This window comes from Choristoneura fumiferana, chromosome 16 (genome assembly GCF_025370935.1).
Source record: "Choristoneura fumiferana chromosome 16, NRCan_CFum_1, whole genome shotgun sequence".
NCBI classification, from domain to species: Eukaryota; Metazoa; Arthropoda; class Insecta; order Lepidoptera; family Tortricidae; genus Choristoneura; species Choristoneura fumiferana.
Window position 1 is genome coordinate 5983647 of NC_133487.1, and position 19828 is coordinate 6003474.

Sequence of the window (19828 nt, forward strand, 5' to 3'; positions counted from 1 at the left end):
GGCAAAGTTGCCAGTTAATAATTTACCGGCTAGTAGCAGCTCTATTGAAAAATTAACTTAACTTGTTGACGGTGTCAGACTTATTTACAACACTATTCAATTTCACATTGTCACTGTATTCTGTGTTCAGTTTTAATAGTCGGGTACATAATTACCTATACATATAAATATGAAATATGTAGTTTAACTTTATAATAAATGATACCATTTTCCTGTTGCAAGTTTTTATTTTACTTGCAATGTTTTTAGGTATGTAAGTTGCTTTTAAATCTTGTGCTTCTAGTGACTAGGAATATGATCAAATGTGCAGTGTGGTATGACAATACAAGTACAGCCTCCCAAAAAAGCTATCACTGGTTATTTTAACAAACACTTCTAGTCGCACAGATGTCATAGTATTAAACGGTGGCAGACTACCTCTAGCTTGGTAAAAGATTTTTCATCACACTTGCTCGTAAACAGTGTCGTAACATGCAGGCTACCTTGGTTGCAACCCTCCAAATAAAACCATCGACTTTAATGTGCTTGTCATGAAACCCGTGGTCAGTAAGCAGCCTAAGGTATCGCCAATATTTCGAAGAATTATATTTTTTCTTTTAGAAATATAAAATTTTACTCGCAAATGTGATGAAAAACATTGTATGTCGCACGGGCGGTACTAGAATTACGAACATCGACTCATTAAAGCCTTCAGTCTTCGACTTCGGGCTTCTAATAGACACTCGTTCGTAATTCCTTATTTACCGCCCTTAAGACACAATGTACTATTATTTCATTATTACAGTAGTCCGCAAAGTAAAGCCTACATCAATCAATTAGAAAATAAAAATCTTAGTTTCCTAGGTACTATGTTTCAGACACAAAAGCGTATTTTTTATATACAAAAGTGTAGTTTTCTGTAATGCTGTAAATTTTCATTGATTTATAAAGAAATATAATATTTTGATTTTTTTTTGTTTATGAAAGAGTTAAGTTTTAATCGGAGGGATGAGGACTTAATTTTCAATCAGTGGCTAGTTAAAATTTATGAGGCCTAAAACTTAACCTCATAGGATTATGGGTCCCTTAAAATCCCTCGCCTAGCGTTTAGGCGGATTAATTTAAATATAAGTAGTTTTGTCAGTAGCGGCTTGTTTAGGGTTAACATATTTTTCCTTGGGACATTAGACTTGAATGTTACAATGAAATAGTAATTATAAAATAGGTTTAGAGTCTCCAGGTTATTTATGTGGTAATAAAGCAAAATACTTTGAAAAATAGGAAGGTTTTATAGACATGTAAATAACGTGGCAGCTAGTAAGCAACCATCTTATAACTCTGCAATTTGGAAATACTCGTAGCTATGGTAGATTGTGTATACTTACCTGCAATAATTGCTCAAAAAATACAACTCTATTTCTAGTGCCGGAAGGACGTGTCCGATATTTTTACATGCTCCGCTGTGGCAGATATCAATGCTGGTGACTGTACAGGCAATTTATTATCACTATACATGTTTCGTTACAACTATTTCTGTATAAGATTATATTTTAGCTTATTTAATTTGCCAAAGTTTTCACTAAAATTAATTCAATGTTGAAAATCCTTTGTTTCGTTTAAGAAAAATAATCATTTTAAAAACATTACATTTTAAACGGTATTTCCCATGTACTATAAAATATTTAACCGTTAAATTGTCTAGATTAAAGAACAGTTTCTACAAGAATTAGATTAAAGACCTGTTCTGGGATTATAAAAACGCGAAGATGAATTATTCTCGTCAAGTAATATCGCGTTTTTAATTACTTTTTAACTGTCCACAGAAGGTAATTAAGTTTTATTTACGCTGTGACGCTGTAATTAAGAGTGTCTGTGTTTTGCTTGCAACTTGGCTTCACCATTAATTAGGTATTTAAGTCATAAATAAGTTAAATATTTAAAACATTTCGGGATGTTTATGAATTTATGATATGGTCCGGTTAAAGAAAAAATAATCATACATACTCAGCGCGACTCTTTTACTTTCTACTAAATACGGAACGATTAAGTAATTTCACTTGAACAACTACATTTTTTTATTGAATTATGGAGACTATCTCAACTCTGTCTTCAGACCTTCTGTGCTCTCTTTTGTTTTTATATTTCCTAAAATATCCTGCTCTCACACGGCCGTTTGATAATTTTCAGTGATATTTTATGTAAGTGTTACCTACTTTAACGTATTCTATTTGTATTACCAGGCAATGGACTATTACTATCTACCCTGTATTTTGTCTTTTTGTGCACTTTAAGCATCAAATTATGGATATTTTAACACAATCAAAACAAGTAAATAAATAAGTAAATAAAAAACAAATAAATAAAAACTATTTTAAAATTCGGTTTAGTAGCCATCACTTAAAAGCTTATCTTTATCAACATCATCGCGAACCTTGTTTCTTAGAATAATAATACGTTTTGGGCAAAGGTTTCAAGATCGCTTTTTTATTTTAAGATTTGCGATTGATTATAATCATAATCTAGTTGACAGTGCAAAATTACCTAGGCTAGAAGTTGCTTTAGTTTAAAAACTGACTAGCAATTGGATTAAGTAATCAAAAAGTAAGTACTTTTTCTATCTCATCTGATGATATCAAGACGATAAACACAAAAGGTAAATTAATAAACAAGATAAGTAGTTCATACGTCTGGATCAGATTAAGCCAGGTAATATTCTTTAAAACATGAATCAGATATGAAAACGAGATAAAATTATTGAGATTCGTAAGAGTTTACTTTGAACACATAATCCGCTCAGAAAATTTATTCATATCGCCTGGTACTAAAATGTAATCAAACTACAGAGCTCAAATGCTAAAGCTTGGTTCTCGGAAAATCTCAGTAGACTTTATTTACTCAACGTCAAATAGATGAAAAACGAAGTTCTTGTTACGAGCAGATTTCTATTATCAAGGCTATACGAAGATGCAATTTATTATTCCTAGAACACGGACTTCTTTTGACTCGTGATGCTGCTTAACAATTTGCCATTAATTTGCTATGCTTATAAAGTAGCTGCTATACAAGGTGCTAATAATATACTTACTAAAAAACTCAGATACCACGGCAGTTTTTTTTATTTTACTATTATTTTCAAATACCTAATTATTTCTAAAAATGGTTCACTAATGTTTCGCAACTAAAGCTTGGCAACCTGATTCAGTTCGCAACTTTTCATTTCGGAACTGTTTAATATTTCTGAAACTGTAAACATTTCAAGATTTTTATAAAACTAACCTAACCTAACCAAAAGGGTTCTACACGATGGCCCTGAAATAAATCTTGAAATATTTACAGTTTTTGAGTTTGCGAAATGAAAACTTGCGAAATGAATCAGGTTGCCAAACGTTACTTGCGAAATGAACGGACACAGTAAGGCACGCACAATAATACTGATGTTGTATTGACGTTCCACATACCTGTGAAAGAAATTATAGCGAAATTGATTATGAAAACTCAGTTTCCTCAACTAATTTAATACTAACCCACTTTATTTGAAATTAACGGGCTTTACATTAACAGATTAGCAGACCGTTCTAGTATAGATCAAAGTAGATTTCCATGTCTGCTGCAAAACTATTCATCCTTTGTGAGTCTATTAACCCGAGGCAAGATGGCCGTCTCCAGCATTAAAGATATTAAAATTTAAATTGTCTCAATAGAGATCTCGCTAGGTTCCATCTTTCAGCGTTATTCTACTATTGTCAATCTGTCAAGGCTTGGGGTCATTTTACATTTGTTTGATTAAACTTCGTTATTTTGGTGAGGTTTCTTATTTTTTGTTTTTGACGACGAGCCTTGTGGTCAGAGAACCTGACTACGAAGTTTGAGGTTACGAGTTCGATCATTATGTGGTACATAGGGGTGCCCCTTATTTCGCATAACATTAATTGCCCTAATATGAATTCGCATAACAGATTTGGCATAAAATACCTGTGCATAACACATATTTAGCATAATACTGAATTCGCATAAATTGAAATATGCATAACATTATTAACTATATCTTAAACTGTTATAAAATGAATATGCATAATTTTATCAAGCGAGTGAATTAGCTTGTTCAGTGCAAAAACGACTCGTTTAGGTTAGGTTCAGAAGGCAAAGCTTACCCGTTGATGTTAGGTATTTTTTTATAATAGCCCAATAATAGATATTTTCACATAGTAGTTCACTTCTCAGATCTAATTGATTTACTTATTAAACAAAATCATTTTAATTTTAGTAATAATTTTTCGATTTATGTATACATATTGCGTGACAAATAAAATTTACAATTTCATTATAATAATCATTTTATGTTTATACTCTTTTATACTTATGCAAATTAATGTTATGCTAATTCAATTTATGCCTACTTACCGTTATGCCAATCCACATTATGCGCATTTACATTATGCGTATTCAGTTATGCGAATTAATGTTATGCAAATTAATAATTATGCGAAATAACGTTATGCCCATTTCCATTAGGACAATTAATTTATGCGAATTAATATACACCCGGTACATAGACTAACCCATACTACAAGCTTTGCTTGGTTTGGGGCTAGGTCAATTGGTGTAATTTGTCCCAAGATATTTGTATGTATTTATTTATCTATTTAGTATCCATAACACAAGTTTTGCTACTTTGGGACCAGGTCAATTGGTGTCAAGTGTCCTATGATATTTGTTTACCTTGTAAGACGTAGCGTTGCAGGCAATCGGAGGATGCGGCTGGCAAGTTTTCGTTTATAGCGTCGTTTTACGAGTAATGGAGAAGCCTTTGTTCAATGGCGGACGTATTCCGGCTGACAATGATGATCATATCACTTGCTAAAGTTGTGTAGTCACCAGTACCAATATCTGACACAAACAAAGCGTGCATCAGGGCCGTCTTTCACCTATTACAGGCCCTGGGCACAACATGCTGCATTCGGTAAGGCTAATTTTCAGGTGAGAGCGGAGTAGCTATCGGTTATCGTTTTGTAATGGAGTAGTGACTAGGGGGCCCTGGGCACGTGCCCAGAGTGCCCACTGGGGAAGAGGGACCTGTGTATAATCGTTATCCCTTTGTATTTTTATTATTGTAATGCATGTTGTTGTATACCTATGGATGTTAAAAGGCTGATAATTTTTTATTTATTTATTTGATTTTTATAAATTATCTGATCTAGGGCCAATTGAACGTGTCAGATATTTTTGCAGTCTCCGCTGTGGCAGATATGAATGCTGGTGTAATGTTGAATTTTTGCATCAGAATTCACCGCGCCCGCAACTCCAGAGAAGATATTTCACTAACTTTACAAATTTCCAAGGAGATTGTTTTACTTTAGTTCAGTAAGTCTGAAACTAAAACATTGCGTTGACTGAGCGTAATACACCCTCAGGCGCTAAAAGAAAAAGCTACGGTTATTATTTTCGTCAGTGATTGCCCTACTTTCGTTGGACACTACGCGGAGAAGAATTTCCCTAATAAACAGTTAGTATGAAAATTTCCGCCAACACTCGGGTATCTGGGGATCTCGGCGATATACCAAAATACTTAACAAACTGGGAAAGAAAAGCTGAGAAAGAATATTTTTGTTTTTTTCTCCCTAATAACGAAGTTGCGAGACGCGGGTCCGTTTCGGTTATTATGATAAAAAGGTTTTTAAAGTTCATTATTACAAGTTGGTATTACGGATCATTTGATTCTCGTAACAGCTGGTGGGATGATTGGACCGCTTTTACAAGTTTTTGTTCTTAAAAAATTAGGATAATCTATTTCTTTGCCATTTTTCACGAGGCAAGTCTATGTTAGAAACATTTTCAGAATATTATCTTACTTTCTCGAAAATGTTCACTTAATGGTGTTCTATGAGAGATGGCTTACTGGGATAAATTCGCCTTAAATTATTCATCATCCCAGCCTATATACATTCCATGCTGGGCACAGGCCTCCTCTCAAAATGAGAGGGCTTGGTTCGTAGTTCCCACGCGAACGGGATTTTAACATACACTATTGAATTGTTTCGCAAATTTGAGCAGAATTTTTTGCTGTGTTTTCCTTCACCGTAAGGCTCGTGATAAATTAAGATTGTAACTTCGTACTTCCAGCCCGGATTTGAAGTCACGATCCTCTGTTTGAGAGTCCATAGGTCAAAACACTAGGCCACCACGATTTAGAACTACCAGAACTAGAAGACCACCATTTGTGAATATGTAATTAGTACCTTACGTTGGTAGTAAATTATTGACCATGACCATGTAAACATGTTGGAAGAGTTTGCCCTAATTGCCAATATTATAAATGTGAACATGAGTTTGTTTGTTCCGCTTTCACGCCTTAACTGCTGAACCGACTGCCATGAAATTTTGCATAAAATGTCAACAGGGTCTGTATAGAGATCAAAGCGATTTTAAATTAACCTCATATTGCCTAACGTCCTGAATTAGGACATACGTCAAAGCTAATGTCAACTCTAGTTATTGACATTTAGGGCCAGTTTCACCGCTTGTCGACTAACTTTAAGTGAGATAAAAGTAATGCCGTCTTTGTTTATTCGGACAAAACAATAACAGAGACGGCATCACTGATATCCGTCACTTAAATTTAGTCGACAAGTGGTGAAACAGGCCCTTAGTTTCAAATTATAATGATACTCGTAATTTGATGTGGGTCTTACGAGGTAACGTGATAAATGTTGCTATTCGAAAACGAAAAATTTAATGTACTTTCTTTGTGTTAAAATCTACCTAACCTAACAGTAGAAAGAAAGAAACATAAGGAATTGACGCCATGACTTTACAAAGCGTGTATTTTTGATACAACCTCAAATTTTAGGTAGTGAAGGCGTGATACTACTTTGTTTTTATTCAAAACGTCGCACTTGTTGACGTGACAACTGTCATAGAACGCTTCTCTCTCGTATCAAATTATTGTACGCATTACATTGCTACTCAAAAAAAAAAAAATAATGACGCTCTTGTATTTAATTCTAAATTAACACACAACAAACACAAACATCACGCCTGTATTCCCAAATAGGGTAGGCAGAGCACACGAAACGTTACCGCTTCGGAGCCACTTTTAGCAATTTTAGGTATTAAGTTTGACAAAAACGGTACAATAGTGACAGGTAACAATTTATTTTAATATCGTTTCACAGCACTTAAATCTTAGTCTGGTTATAGTTTGAGGCGATATCAACAATACACGTTGTAGATATTTATTTATGCCCTCGACAAATAGGGAAAATGTTGCTAACAGTTACAAGTGTTAAGTAGCGTGTACCAATGCGCCGCAATGAATGTGTATGTTTAAATCATCTCAACAAACTCGTGTCTAATTCGAATATTTGTTACGCGAGCCATATGTAGCTCTAAAGAAAATGTAGCATCTCTGAAACCCAGGCAATTCCTTAAAGTCGTCATTAAAGAGAAACGCCGGGATTCCTACACAATGACTTAATTCAATGGAACTTTGCTAAGTTAAATTTGTTTGGTGAACTTTTGTGGTTACTTCACTGTTCTTAACCGAAAGAAAAGCCGACAACTTTAAGATGGATTATACGAGATACGTCCGCGAGAATGGTATGATCGGTGTTTTTTCTACTTTAATGTTTAAACTTTATTGTTTAATGGTACAGCAAACGCAGTAAAAAAAGTGGCAAAATACAAATGACAGAAATGGTCCTTGAAGTAAGTCACGCAAACACATATTTATTTTTAGCTAAAAGAGTGCCTTTATCACGCATCGTAGTTGACATCTTACACAACAATATCCATGAATTTAGAATGATAAATGGTATCAAAAATACGAGCAACCGATTTTACTCGATTGTTAAATTTCTGTGCCGGCATATTATTGTCTCTACTTCAAATATATATAATTTAGGCACAGAACTACGAACTAACACATATCAACCTAGTATATCTCCAAGAATGTAACATATCTTGTGTAACGCGAGCCTATTTGTGAGAAGTGGTCACTTCTCTTTCTAAAATACAATGTCGCGTAACGAGCTAGAACCAAACTAGAACGCTGGAGGAGGATTTTAAAGATCTTTACCCAATATAATATCTGTGAGGTTCTTCTAGCTGAAATAAGCATAGAGAAAAAAAGTTCAGAGATTTAAAAAGTTAAACTATTCACAACCGGTGATGGATGTGTAAATGGATCATTTTATCAAGTCTTAGGTTGAAAATTATTAAAGCGACGAAACAGTTTATTTTCTGTAGATCAACTGCTGCAGATAATCTGCTACCTTAAACAATTAGGTACAGGACTGCAAAAAATATATTTCAATAGAAAATTATGTTGACTTACCGATTCCATTTTCATCGATCTTCTCCAAAGTTACTGTGAATATAATCTACCAAATGAATGCACTAATTTCAATTCAACTACGTAAGTAAAGTTCACCCAAAAATCAATCTACATTACTCAAGTCTAACGTAACCTAAACAGAGCAATAAAATAAAATAGGATTTTGCTTTACATGTTTTTTACAAATATGGTGTATGGTTCAACCTACAAGAAGTTTTGAAATGTCATGTGGGAGTTACATGTATCTATAGATTAAACATGCCAGAGAAGTCAAAAGATCGTGTGGAAAAGGATATTTGACAAATGAGCGAGGTTTGTATATTAATAGGTTCCTAGAGTCTACTCTACAAGTTTTACATGTGGTTGCATTTATTAAAACTTTTAGTCTAGTGCAAAAGAAAATATTGCCATCATTAACAAACTAAAGTGACGTGACGTGCTGTCGGGTCGCGCTGTAAAGAAATAATCTGAGCGTATTGATTTGCAACTAAGTGTATTAAAAGGTTAGGGTGCCTAAAACATCGATAGGTTGGCTGTCGACAATTTAATCGACACGTAAGTAGTTCTTAGACACTTACAGCCTTATTCATAAAAAATCCTTAATTGAGGTTTGATCGGTCTGTTACTTAGCAGACTGATTAAGCTTGTTAGACGGTTGTCAAGAAGTATGATTCATAAACGCTTGCTAGCAGTCTGCTAGTTGTTGAGCCGCTGATAGACTGATTAGACTCGTTATGTTGGCCACCTTGACAAATCAAAGACAAAAAATGGCCTAATCGATAATTAAAAAAAAAAAGTTGACAGCAGTGACAGCAAATTAGCAGGAAAAAAAATAAAAAGCGAGAAGTTTGTTTTCCCGCATTTCCGATCCGCATGTTTATGTTGTGCAAAAAGCCATAATTGTGTTAATCATCCTATTTTTTTTTCATAATTATTGTTAATTTATTGCTGCTAATTTAGAGGATTTTTAAATACAAATTCCTGAAAATATTTTTCCTGGTTTTTTTTTAATCTTTGCGTAACTTCACCCTTCACTAAAATATCTTCGGTATGGTTTTTTGCTCTTGTCAAAGTCAGCTGTTCAAACTTGTGGCGGCCATTTTGTGACTTAGCAGGGAGATAAAGGAGGGTCTACGGTCCGCTAACTTTAGCAGAGCCTTGATCGACTGATTAGCGCTAACAGACGTTTATGAATCATGTTTTTAGCATCGGCCTTCAGGAGCCTTCAAGGAGGCTCTAACTTTTTATGAATAAGGCTGTTAAGCTATATAATATTATAGGTCAGGAGTTAAGCCACAAAATGCTTCTAAACTTTAGAACCTAAAGCTTTTGATAAGTTGATGCAAATACTGGACTGCCATCGTGAATATTTTAAAAATATAAACAATAAGAATTTACAAATGAAGCTATTTAATAAAATAATCTTGATTCTCTGCTACTGACCATTCTATTCCATTCTTTTATATCCATTCTTTGTCAAAAAAACTATCGACAGTGGAAATATCGATGTTTTAGGTGCCCTAAAATATCAATCTAGTGTATTACGCCCCACACAGTCATTATGGGACCATTTAAGTCTTCAAATTAATTAAATTACGGAGTATAGGTGTGCCTATTATACTTGCAAATGAGTGAGTGATGTGGTAGTATGAAGTAGGTACATCCCTTTCACGCACGACCGGTAATTCTATCAATTGTGTGTATTAATAAACATAGAGGAATAGAGATTCGATTAATTAAGCGATAATTTGCTTGATTCTCATGTCATATTTAGCTATAGAAATAGGTAAAACTAGAATCAACTCTATCTGCTTCAATTTCACGTAACTTTTTGCTAAACAAATGTTGCATAATTATAGCTTTATTTAATAATAATAATAATAATAATATTTTTTTATTTCAGACATAAGTATTCCATATACATGTGTTAGTAGGCATACAATAAGAACGAATTTCAGTTAGTAAAAAACAAAATTAAACTTAAATTTATTAAACTTATTATATTATTATTATTATTATTATAATGCACGGAAAGATTCGAGTAACTGATTTTTGACAATTAATTGCTATTGTAATTGAATATAAAAACAAAATGTCCGTAACTCCTTGCCTACTGCATTGGAGGAAGTCTAGATAACGAAGGGTACGTGCAATGGAAGATGTGTAATGTTGAATCTAGTGAGAACTAAGTTCATGCTAAGTCTGTACTTTGGAGCTTACTCTCTGACTCCTCTGTGAGACCTGGGAACACAGTAGTTTGTTAGTCTACAGAAGAATAACGTGTGAAAAGAGTAAATAAGGAGTTGGTTGCCTGAAGTTGTAACGTTCGTTGTAAATGGCGGCGGTATGAGACTATTTTGTAAGATAGTAATACATGTAAGAGCTGCTGTAACTGTTAGAATTAAAGGTAATTATCATACGGTTAGTGGTGTAGACTAAGAACCATAATGTTCCTAATACTGTTTATGTATTGTTAGAAATGTGAAACGCCACATAAATTTATAATATATTCTGTTTTTTTACCAAAAATAGGTACTTTTGGTTGACTGTACTTGCATTGCCATCTAATTTAATTACAAACGCATATCAAGTCAATCCGACCACTGAAAGTGGGTCAAAATGAACTTGCAAGATTGGAGCAAACAAAGAAATATACGAGGTGAAGTAAAAATATACATAATAAAAGCTTGAAAAAACATTGAAATCGACATGTATACATATATATCTACTCTTAAATACATACTCGTGTCACATAATACGTAAAATAGTACTTCGTTTTCATAAAACACCTTAGTCATAAAAGTTTAAATGTATCTATCGTAGTAACATAGTTTACGTAAGTTCTTACTATCCCTCCGTGATGACGGAACTATCATCATCATCATCATCATGTCAGCCAAAAGACGTCCACTGCTGGACATAGGTCTCCCCAAGGCTCTCCACTCAGACCGGCTTTTCGCATCCACCGCGATCCCGCGATCTTAACCAGGTCGTCGCTCCATCTTGTTAGAGGCCTACCGACAGCTCGTCTCTCGGTCTGCGGACGCCATTCGAGAACCTTTTGACCCCATCAGCCATAAGTCCTGCGAGCAATGTGCCCCGCCCACTGCCACTTCAGTTTCGCAATTCTTCGGGCAATGTCGGTAACCTTAGTTCTGCTGCAGATATCATCATTTTTGATTCTATCCCGCAAGTTTTAAATTTTCCTGTCTGTACGATTAAACTTTATAAACTTACTAATAAAAATCCTACGAAATTTTGCCTAGAATAATTCGTTCGATTGTCTCTTTGTATGCATAGTTTAGCGCTATGTGCAGAAAAGGTACTAGTATAATCATAAAGGTACAATCCTTCAACGTCTAAGCTCGGAAGAGTTTGATATAAACAGAATGAATGTTGAAAATTAATCATTACATCGTATAATATTGATAGAATGCCTAAATTTTCCTTACTCTGCAGAAATCCTTTATGTTGGCAGTAAATGGTACAGTATAAATTTATTATAAATATCAGTCAGATCACACGCATGCAAAGTCACAGTAAACAGTTAAATTACAGTCGGTATAACCTGAAGAAAGTTCTACAACAAATAAATAAATGACAATAAATAAATTCTATTCTATTCTATTCTTAAACCTAAAACACAGTTATAATAATAATATAATAATCCCAGCCTATATACGTCCCACTGCTGGGCACACACAGTTAAATAAAATTAATAGTAATGGGCTGTCTACCTAAAAAATATTTGTATTTAATTGGTATTGGTACGTCTAGACGCAAAGAAATGATCAGATTTCACGATCTTTGAAACGTCGGGTACCGTCACCAGCATTACTAATATCTGCCACAGCGGAGCGTGCAAAAACATCTGACACGTCCTTCCAGCCCTAGAAATACAGTCGTATCAGATATTTATGCACGCTTGTTGTGTCAGATATTGGTGCTGGTGACTGTAAACGTTGCAGTGGAGTAAAGAAATTAATATTATCTGTTATGTAAATATAAGCCAGCACTGAAAGGTAAAACAGGTTCTTCTTCGGTATAATGATGTCGTTACGAAAACCCAATTTGCCATATAATATGAAAAATAACGCAGCGGCGTATGCGTATATGTAAAAAAGATATGCTTACAAGCAAAGTTAACTAGGCAGGCTTGAAGCACGTCTATATAATTTGTTATCATACATTATCTCAGGCCACTTTACAACACATTTGATGGATATCAAACGCGCCTACCTGTAATACAAATGTTTCCATTTTCTCGGATTGTGAGTAGGATTCAAAAATAGAATACTGTACTGTTATAATCTATCAACTGCGTTGCCGTGTGCGCAGTGATATATTATGACGGGGCGTAGTGTAGCCACAACAATGGAATAAAAAAAATATTGACGCAACGCACTTCGATCAATCATGCCGGCGTTCAGAACAATGAACGGTCGAGATGTAGCGTGGATTTCCAAGTCAGGAAAAGTATTCAGGGCCATTTCACTACAGCAAAACTATTAAACAACTAGAGCGGTAAATTGCAACGTTTAAAATCCAGCATCTTTTGAGTAGGTACTAGAAGAATTACGAAGAAGAAAATTGGTAGCTACGTTAGTCGGTTAAATTTTGTAGAGTCCTATTCTTATATAGGGCGTGTTTCCATTGATCAATGTATTACACAATGAAGAGCTGGGTAAGACTGAATTTTTACCAATGCAGTTTATAACTACACAAATTACCCCTGTATTCTAGCAAGACCGCAACTCAAGAAAGCGCTTCAAAGTTCTTTGTGTAACAAGCACTAATCACTAATCAGCACATTAACGGCATCTCTCCGCCACGGCAACATTATTATGAGCTAAGAGGCGAGTCTTAGAGCATTAAACTAAGCGGAGACGGTAAAAACAATCCTGCCCTGTGAAAAACACCAAGCGTGCATCAGAACACATATAACATAGACATAGACGTAACTTTATTTCAACATCAAACTTAAAACAATACATATAATTTACAGAAAAGAAAAACATTTGATGATGTCGATGAGGAATTGATTCAGCATTATGCTGCAGTAAGTATATCGTCACTACTTTGAAAAATCTCGTATCTAAAAATCAATATGTCAACAAAATTGAACCTTGACGTGTTTATAAGGTCCACTCAGAAAAATTATCTACTTGTTCTGAGAGGAGGCCTGTGCCCAGCAGTGTGACGTATATAGGCTAAAACGAAACGAAACGAAACGAGATAAGAGTTTTTTTTAAGTAGTGACGATATGTTGCCTACTACAGGGCTGATTTTCAGCCAACACCTTCATATCTTTACACCTAATGTGTTGGACCGGAATCAGCACAAATAAGTTTGCGTCGGAAAAGTGTAGGTACAATAATACCTAATAAATTTATAGATTTACGAAGAACAACAATAGCTTATAATCTGTGATTAAATATGCAGAAACCAAACGCAAGTCTGTTTAAAAGTCAAGATGAAGGTACATCAAAGATACTTGACATGTTGTTAAAATGGTCACCACAAAATACGTCACGCACACAAAGGACATGCCATGTAATGACAGCAGGATTTTGACATTATCTCATTAATTTCATTCATTCTCCTTTTATGCAACAGTTCTTTATGTAGCTGTGTGTGTAATCAAATCATTCACTTCAACTCTCGTGGCACTACTTATATTAAGATAAAGTCCTATTAATTTGAATTGATAAGTCTAGAAACATGCAATTTCGCACGGGCGTTTGTGAGATAACGTTAGTGAAAACGATGATGTTATTTTTGGAGATTTCCATAGGAATTAAGTAAAATCCCGGGTTTCAATTCGTCTTCCAGATCTAATAGTTTCTAAACAATAGAAATTATTGTATATGACGCCTCCCGTTAATTTAATGACCCAAATTCGACGCTATCGGATGCCAACATACATGTGTGCAGAACCGTCTCCTCGGGTGTGTGTGAGAGTAACAACATCATTAATCATCCTGTTTGCCGTCTTACCACTTGTTCGTAGCACTTGTCTCTTTTATCGGTAATCAAAAAAAAACCGGCCAAGAGCGTGTCGGACACGCCCAAAATAGGGTTCCATAGCCATTACGAAAAAATTAAGTAATATTTTTCTAAGGATTTCGTATTTTATACGAAATCTTCCAAGTTTAGGTACATTTTATACCTTAGGCTACTATTTACTCTTAAACTACTAATAATTCTCAAGCAAACTTAGCCGTTATAGTTTTCCTTGAAAGTTACTTACTCTCATCTTGTTACTACATCTTGATTTTTTTCAAATTTGTCCAGTCACCACCAGATGTTAAAGATCCAGAATGCGAAAAATTCAGAAATTATCTCAAACAGAGAATATTATAGTCAACATAAACTCGGAGGCTCAAGGTCATATTCCAAAGACCAGCACACCAAAGAAACATCTATCCCCAGAATATACAGCAGCTGATTTAAAGAAGCCCAAAATGAAGAAATTTTTAGTCATCACCAGTAATAATGTAAATAGAATTTTGCCTATAATGAGCAAAAACAGTAAGCTTCAAGAATATGACTACTGCCACTTCAGCAAACCAAATGTAGGGGTCATGGATCTACTGAAGGATATTGGATATCAGTTAAACGCGCTAACTATGGACGATTGCTGCGTCATCCTGATTGGAGAAGCAGATTTCCACAACAATAAAGACTACAGGGGTTTAGTGAAGCATATAGGAGATACACTTGCGCAGATCACTAATACCAATGTCATTATTGCATGCCCAAATTACATATGTGGCAAACCTATTTATAACACTAGAATAGAAATATTTAACGAACTGTTGCATGGTGATATGCATATCCATAGTCGTCACTTTACCTTTGATTCAAATTTGGATTTATCATTGAATATGTTTTCGCAAAGAACGGGCAGACTAAATGATCTCGGAATGGAAAATATAATGCACAAATTGATAGAATTTGTTTCTTCTGGGTTTTTTATATCCAGGAAAACTGGATCAAAACAGATAAGAGACGATAGAAAGACCAAACAAAAAAAAATATCTGACTACTTTCCAATGAAGAGATTTACCGACAAAAACCTAGGAAATACTAGAGATATTTTTTTTCGTTGATAACAAAAAGGTAACATTGGATCATAAACACTTGCATTCAGATAACACCTGTCCCGGGAAACAAAACGCTAAGGTAAAAACTATGCAGAAGTTCAATATTCTACATCAAAACATAGCGAGCATCCTTAAGAAGAAAGATGAATTAGAAGTAGTTTTATCAGAATACCAAAGCAAAAATGAACGGATTGATGTGGTTTGCCTCACTGAAACTTTCCTTAAGCGAGGAACGGAAGGTAACGTAATGCTAAATCAATACAAATTGGCCACATCTTGGTCTCGTGAAAGCGAGAGACGGGGCGGCTCGTGCATCCTCATCCACAAGGAACTGGAACATATTGAATTAAAGATCTGTAATGATATTGCCCGGATACATGTGTTTGAGTGTTGTGGTATCCACTTGGGGGGTTCAGATGTTTTTATAATTAACATATATCGAACTCCGTCATCCAATGTTCATACTTTCTTGGATCTGCTTAACTCCCTTATTTCCAAAATAAATAAAAAACATAGAAAAATAATCTTATGTGGAGATTGGAACATTAACATATTAAATTCAAGTCAAGCAACAATAAGACTAAGAGACATATTAAACAGCCACAACTTGGAAATCCATACAAATTTACCAACGCGTCAATCCACTTGTATAGATCTCATTGTCAGTAACATACCGCAAGCAATCGGTCGCGTTGACCAACTAGCGCTTTCTGATCATAACACAGGTCAATTGCTGTCTTTTGTTTTGAAGAGCTATACTGCTTCTAAAAATTGGTTTGAATATAAGAGAGATTTGGGATCGGAAAACATAAGTAAATTTGTAGACTATATTAACTCCCTATCTTTTCAAACCATACTTACAAAATTTAATGCAAATGACGCTTTTAATGAGTTTCATGATATTTTGACTTTCTTTTATGAACAATGTTTCCCAAAACTTAGGATTAAGACTTCCAACAAAAATAAAAAATGTCCTTGGATAACCAAGGGTCTAAAAAGAAGCTGTAAACAAAAGCGCTATCTCTACATCTTATATAAAAAATGTAAACTCCAAGAAAAACATCTGTTTAAAAGTGGATACACTAAATATTCAAAAATTTTACAAAAATGTATTAGTAAGGCACAAAGACTAAGTAATAAAAAAGTAATAGACACTGCTAAGAACAAATGTAAAGCAACATGGACTATCATTAATCGTAACATTAGAACAAAGTCAGTACATAGGGAAATAGATACAATTAATTACAAAGGTCAAATTTTTGACGACGCCCAGGATATAGCGCAAATTTTTAATAATCATTTTATAAATGCTACGAACGGGACAGTATCTGCGAGAAACGCAACCACAATGAAATGTGCTCAAACAAACACTATTTTTATAACACCTGTAACAGTAAATGAGGTTCGTCAGATTATATTATCTCTGAATAATACAAATTCAGTAGGTTATGATGGCGTTTCAACAAGGGTTTTGAAAATGTGCGTGGATAGCGTATCAGTACCTTTGGCTCATCTTATTAACTTGTCGGTTGAACAAGGAGTATTTCCTGAGCGACTTAAATATTCAATTGTTAAACCTATGTTTAAAAGGGGAGACCCTACGAATGTGGATAGCTACAGACAAATTACGTTAATCCCTGTAATATCAAAAATATTCGAAAAGGCTATGGCCAAAAGAATAATTAACTTTATATCAAAAAATGGTGTCCTACATTCTGACCAATTTGGTTTTCAACAGGGCAAATCAACATCTCTTGCATGTTTCTCTTTAGTGAAATACGTCTTGGAGTCCATTGATAGAAATATACCCATCGTGGCAGTATTTTTCGACATGTCTAAGGCGTTTGACTATGTAAATCATCAGATTCTTTTAGATAAACTTTATAAATGCGGGATTAGAGGTAAGGCTCATGATTGGTTGTCTAGCTATTTGGGTGATCGCAAACAATGTACAGAGATAACAAAAATCGAAAACGGGGAAAAACTGTCAGCCCTATCTGAATATTGTGATAATAAACAGGGTGTACCCCAGGGAAGCATACTGGGGCCACTGCTGTTTCTTCTGTATATTAATGATATTTCAGATGTCACAAATCACAAGTGCATATTGTTTGCAGATGATACCACATTATTATTTAAATGTTATGATAGAGAGATATTTGAGACTGACATTAATTTGGCATTAAGTAAAATAATTGAATGGATGGACATGAATAATTTAAAAATTAATATAACTAAAACTAAGGCAATACAATTTAAAACATATAGAAGTCAAAAACTTACGTTAAATTTAACTTACGACAATAATAAAATAGATATTGTTGATTCCACGACTTTTCTGGGAATAACGCTTGATGAAAATTGTAACTGGAAAAATCATGTTGATGTTCTGTGCACGAGAATAAATCGCTTTGTGTTTGCACTTTACCGTTTGAGAAAGATTTCTTCTTTGCAGACAGCGCTTAACGCTTATCATGGCTATGTCTCATCCGTTTTGCGTTACGGTATCATAATCTGGGGCAACTCAGTCGAAATCAACAGACTGTTCATAGCGCAAAAAAAATGCATAAGGGCGTTGTGTGGCATTGGCAGAAGGGAATCTTGTAGGCCAATGTTTAAAAAGCTTAAAATTCTTCCTCTTCCATGCATTTATATTGCTGAGATGTCACTTTTTGTAAAAAATAATATTGAACACTTTACTAGAGTATCAGATGTCAATCCCCAAGCTAGGAGCAATCGAAGAAATAAACTACTAGTTACAAGAAATAGACTGGCTCTTTGCCGCAACAACGTGTACAGCATGGCGATCAAAATTTTTAATAAACTACCGCCTGCCTTATTAGAGTTGCCAATGCGAAAATTTAAATCATTTTTATTAAATTGGCTTATGGCTTACAATTTTTATAGCCTCAATGAGTTTTTTAATTTAAGGGAATAGTTTTGATTACATATGACATTTATTTTATTTTAATTCTATTGTGACAATTCTTATGATATTGATTTTGATTTATAATGATAATTTTGTTTTCGATTGTGTATGACATTTTGCAGTTTTGATATTTGATCTTAATTAATTTTGTAACCTAGATTTAAGTCAAATTTTTGCATGCCTACTGTTAGAGGGCAGCTAGCACTATTGACACTTTTATAAGTTAATACCTTATAAGAAATTCCAACATCGTATTTATCCACATAGTGCTAAAGCAAATAAATAAATATTTCATTTCATTTCATTTCACCGGTTTAGATTTTAAACGGGGGAGCGGGACGCTCGATTTTCATGAAAATTTGCAATTTAAAGTTGAATATTTCGCAAACACATCACTCAATGGTTTTAAAAGACCTATCCAACGATACCCCACACTATAGGATTGGATGAGAAAAAAAAATCACCCCCACTTTACGTGTTATGGGAGGTTTTTTTTTTATTGTACCTATTTGTCGGCATAGTTCACATATAATATACATCTGTGCAAAATTACAGCTTTCTAGCATTGATAGTCCTTGAGCAAAGCCGCGACGGACAGACAGACAGACAGACAGACAGACATGGCGAAACTATAAGGGTTCCGTTTTTGCCATTTTGGCTCCGGAACCCTAAAAAGCGGCATTCTAACTTCTGAAACGCGTAATAAAAAGGCGGGTTCTTCTATTGAAGCAAAGCGGAGATTACAGACTCAACCAATCAAACCATAAAAAAATATTAAGGAAGTTCACTAATGTTAACTCAATTAGAGAAAGTTCGACCATGTCGAAGAACAATATTCTAGAAGAAAAAAAAACATGTGTAAAGTGGACGAGCTCTTACATTCTTCTACTCAGCCACAAAAGACGTTGTACACAGGAAACACTTCAAAATTTGTCTGAAACAGACGCATAGGTCTAAATGATGGAGTAGATCATTTTAGAAATTTTACTACGTACAAAATACCATGACATATAATGTGATTCTAATATATCTGAACACAAAATACTTGTACTCTTGCAAATCCGACATCCTAAAAAAATCACAGCTGGAACGAGCCCTAAATATCGAGATGTATTTACCCTAAATATTTTACGAAACACTCGGAACCCAGCCACAAAGAAAACGCAAATGTGTTTAGCGGAGGCTGGATGTGATAAGTCACGCAGGCCTCAAAGGGTCCAATGAGAGGGAACTTTTTGACATATTGCCCCGAAACTGGGGCAGATACCGGTTCGGTTTTGGCCAAAACTGGTTCATTTAATCGCCGAAGAAGTAGATGTTATAATCCATTAATATTATAAATGCGAAAGTTTTAAGTCCGTTCGTGACCTCTTCACGTCTTAACCGCTGAACCGATTTAAATGGAATTCGGTATACAGATAGTTTGAGTCCCAGGGAAGGACATAGGATAGTTTTTGTCTCGGAAAATTGTATAGTTCCCAC

The 19828-nt window shown here is 34.6% G+C and overlaps 1 protein-coding gene across 1 annotated transcript in view; it reads right to left on the minus strand.

Annotated features, from left to right (window-relative positions):
• LOC141436552 (uncharacterized) overlaps positions 1 to 19828 on the minus strand; it is a 207231-nt gene that overhangs the window by 145640 nt on the left and 41763 nt on the right. Inside the window, exon 3 of the mRNA XM_074099555.1 lies at positions 10532 to 10552. Coding sequence (XP_073955656.1) covers positions 10532 to 10552 — 21 coding nt within the window. The remainder of the gene's footprint in view (positions 1 to 10531; positions 10553 to 19828) is intronic.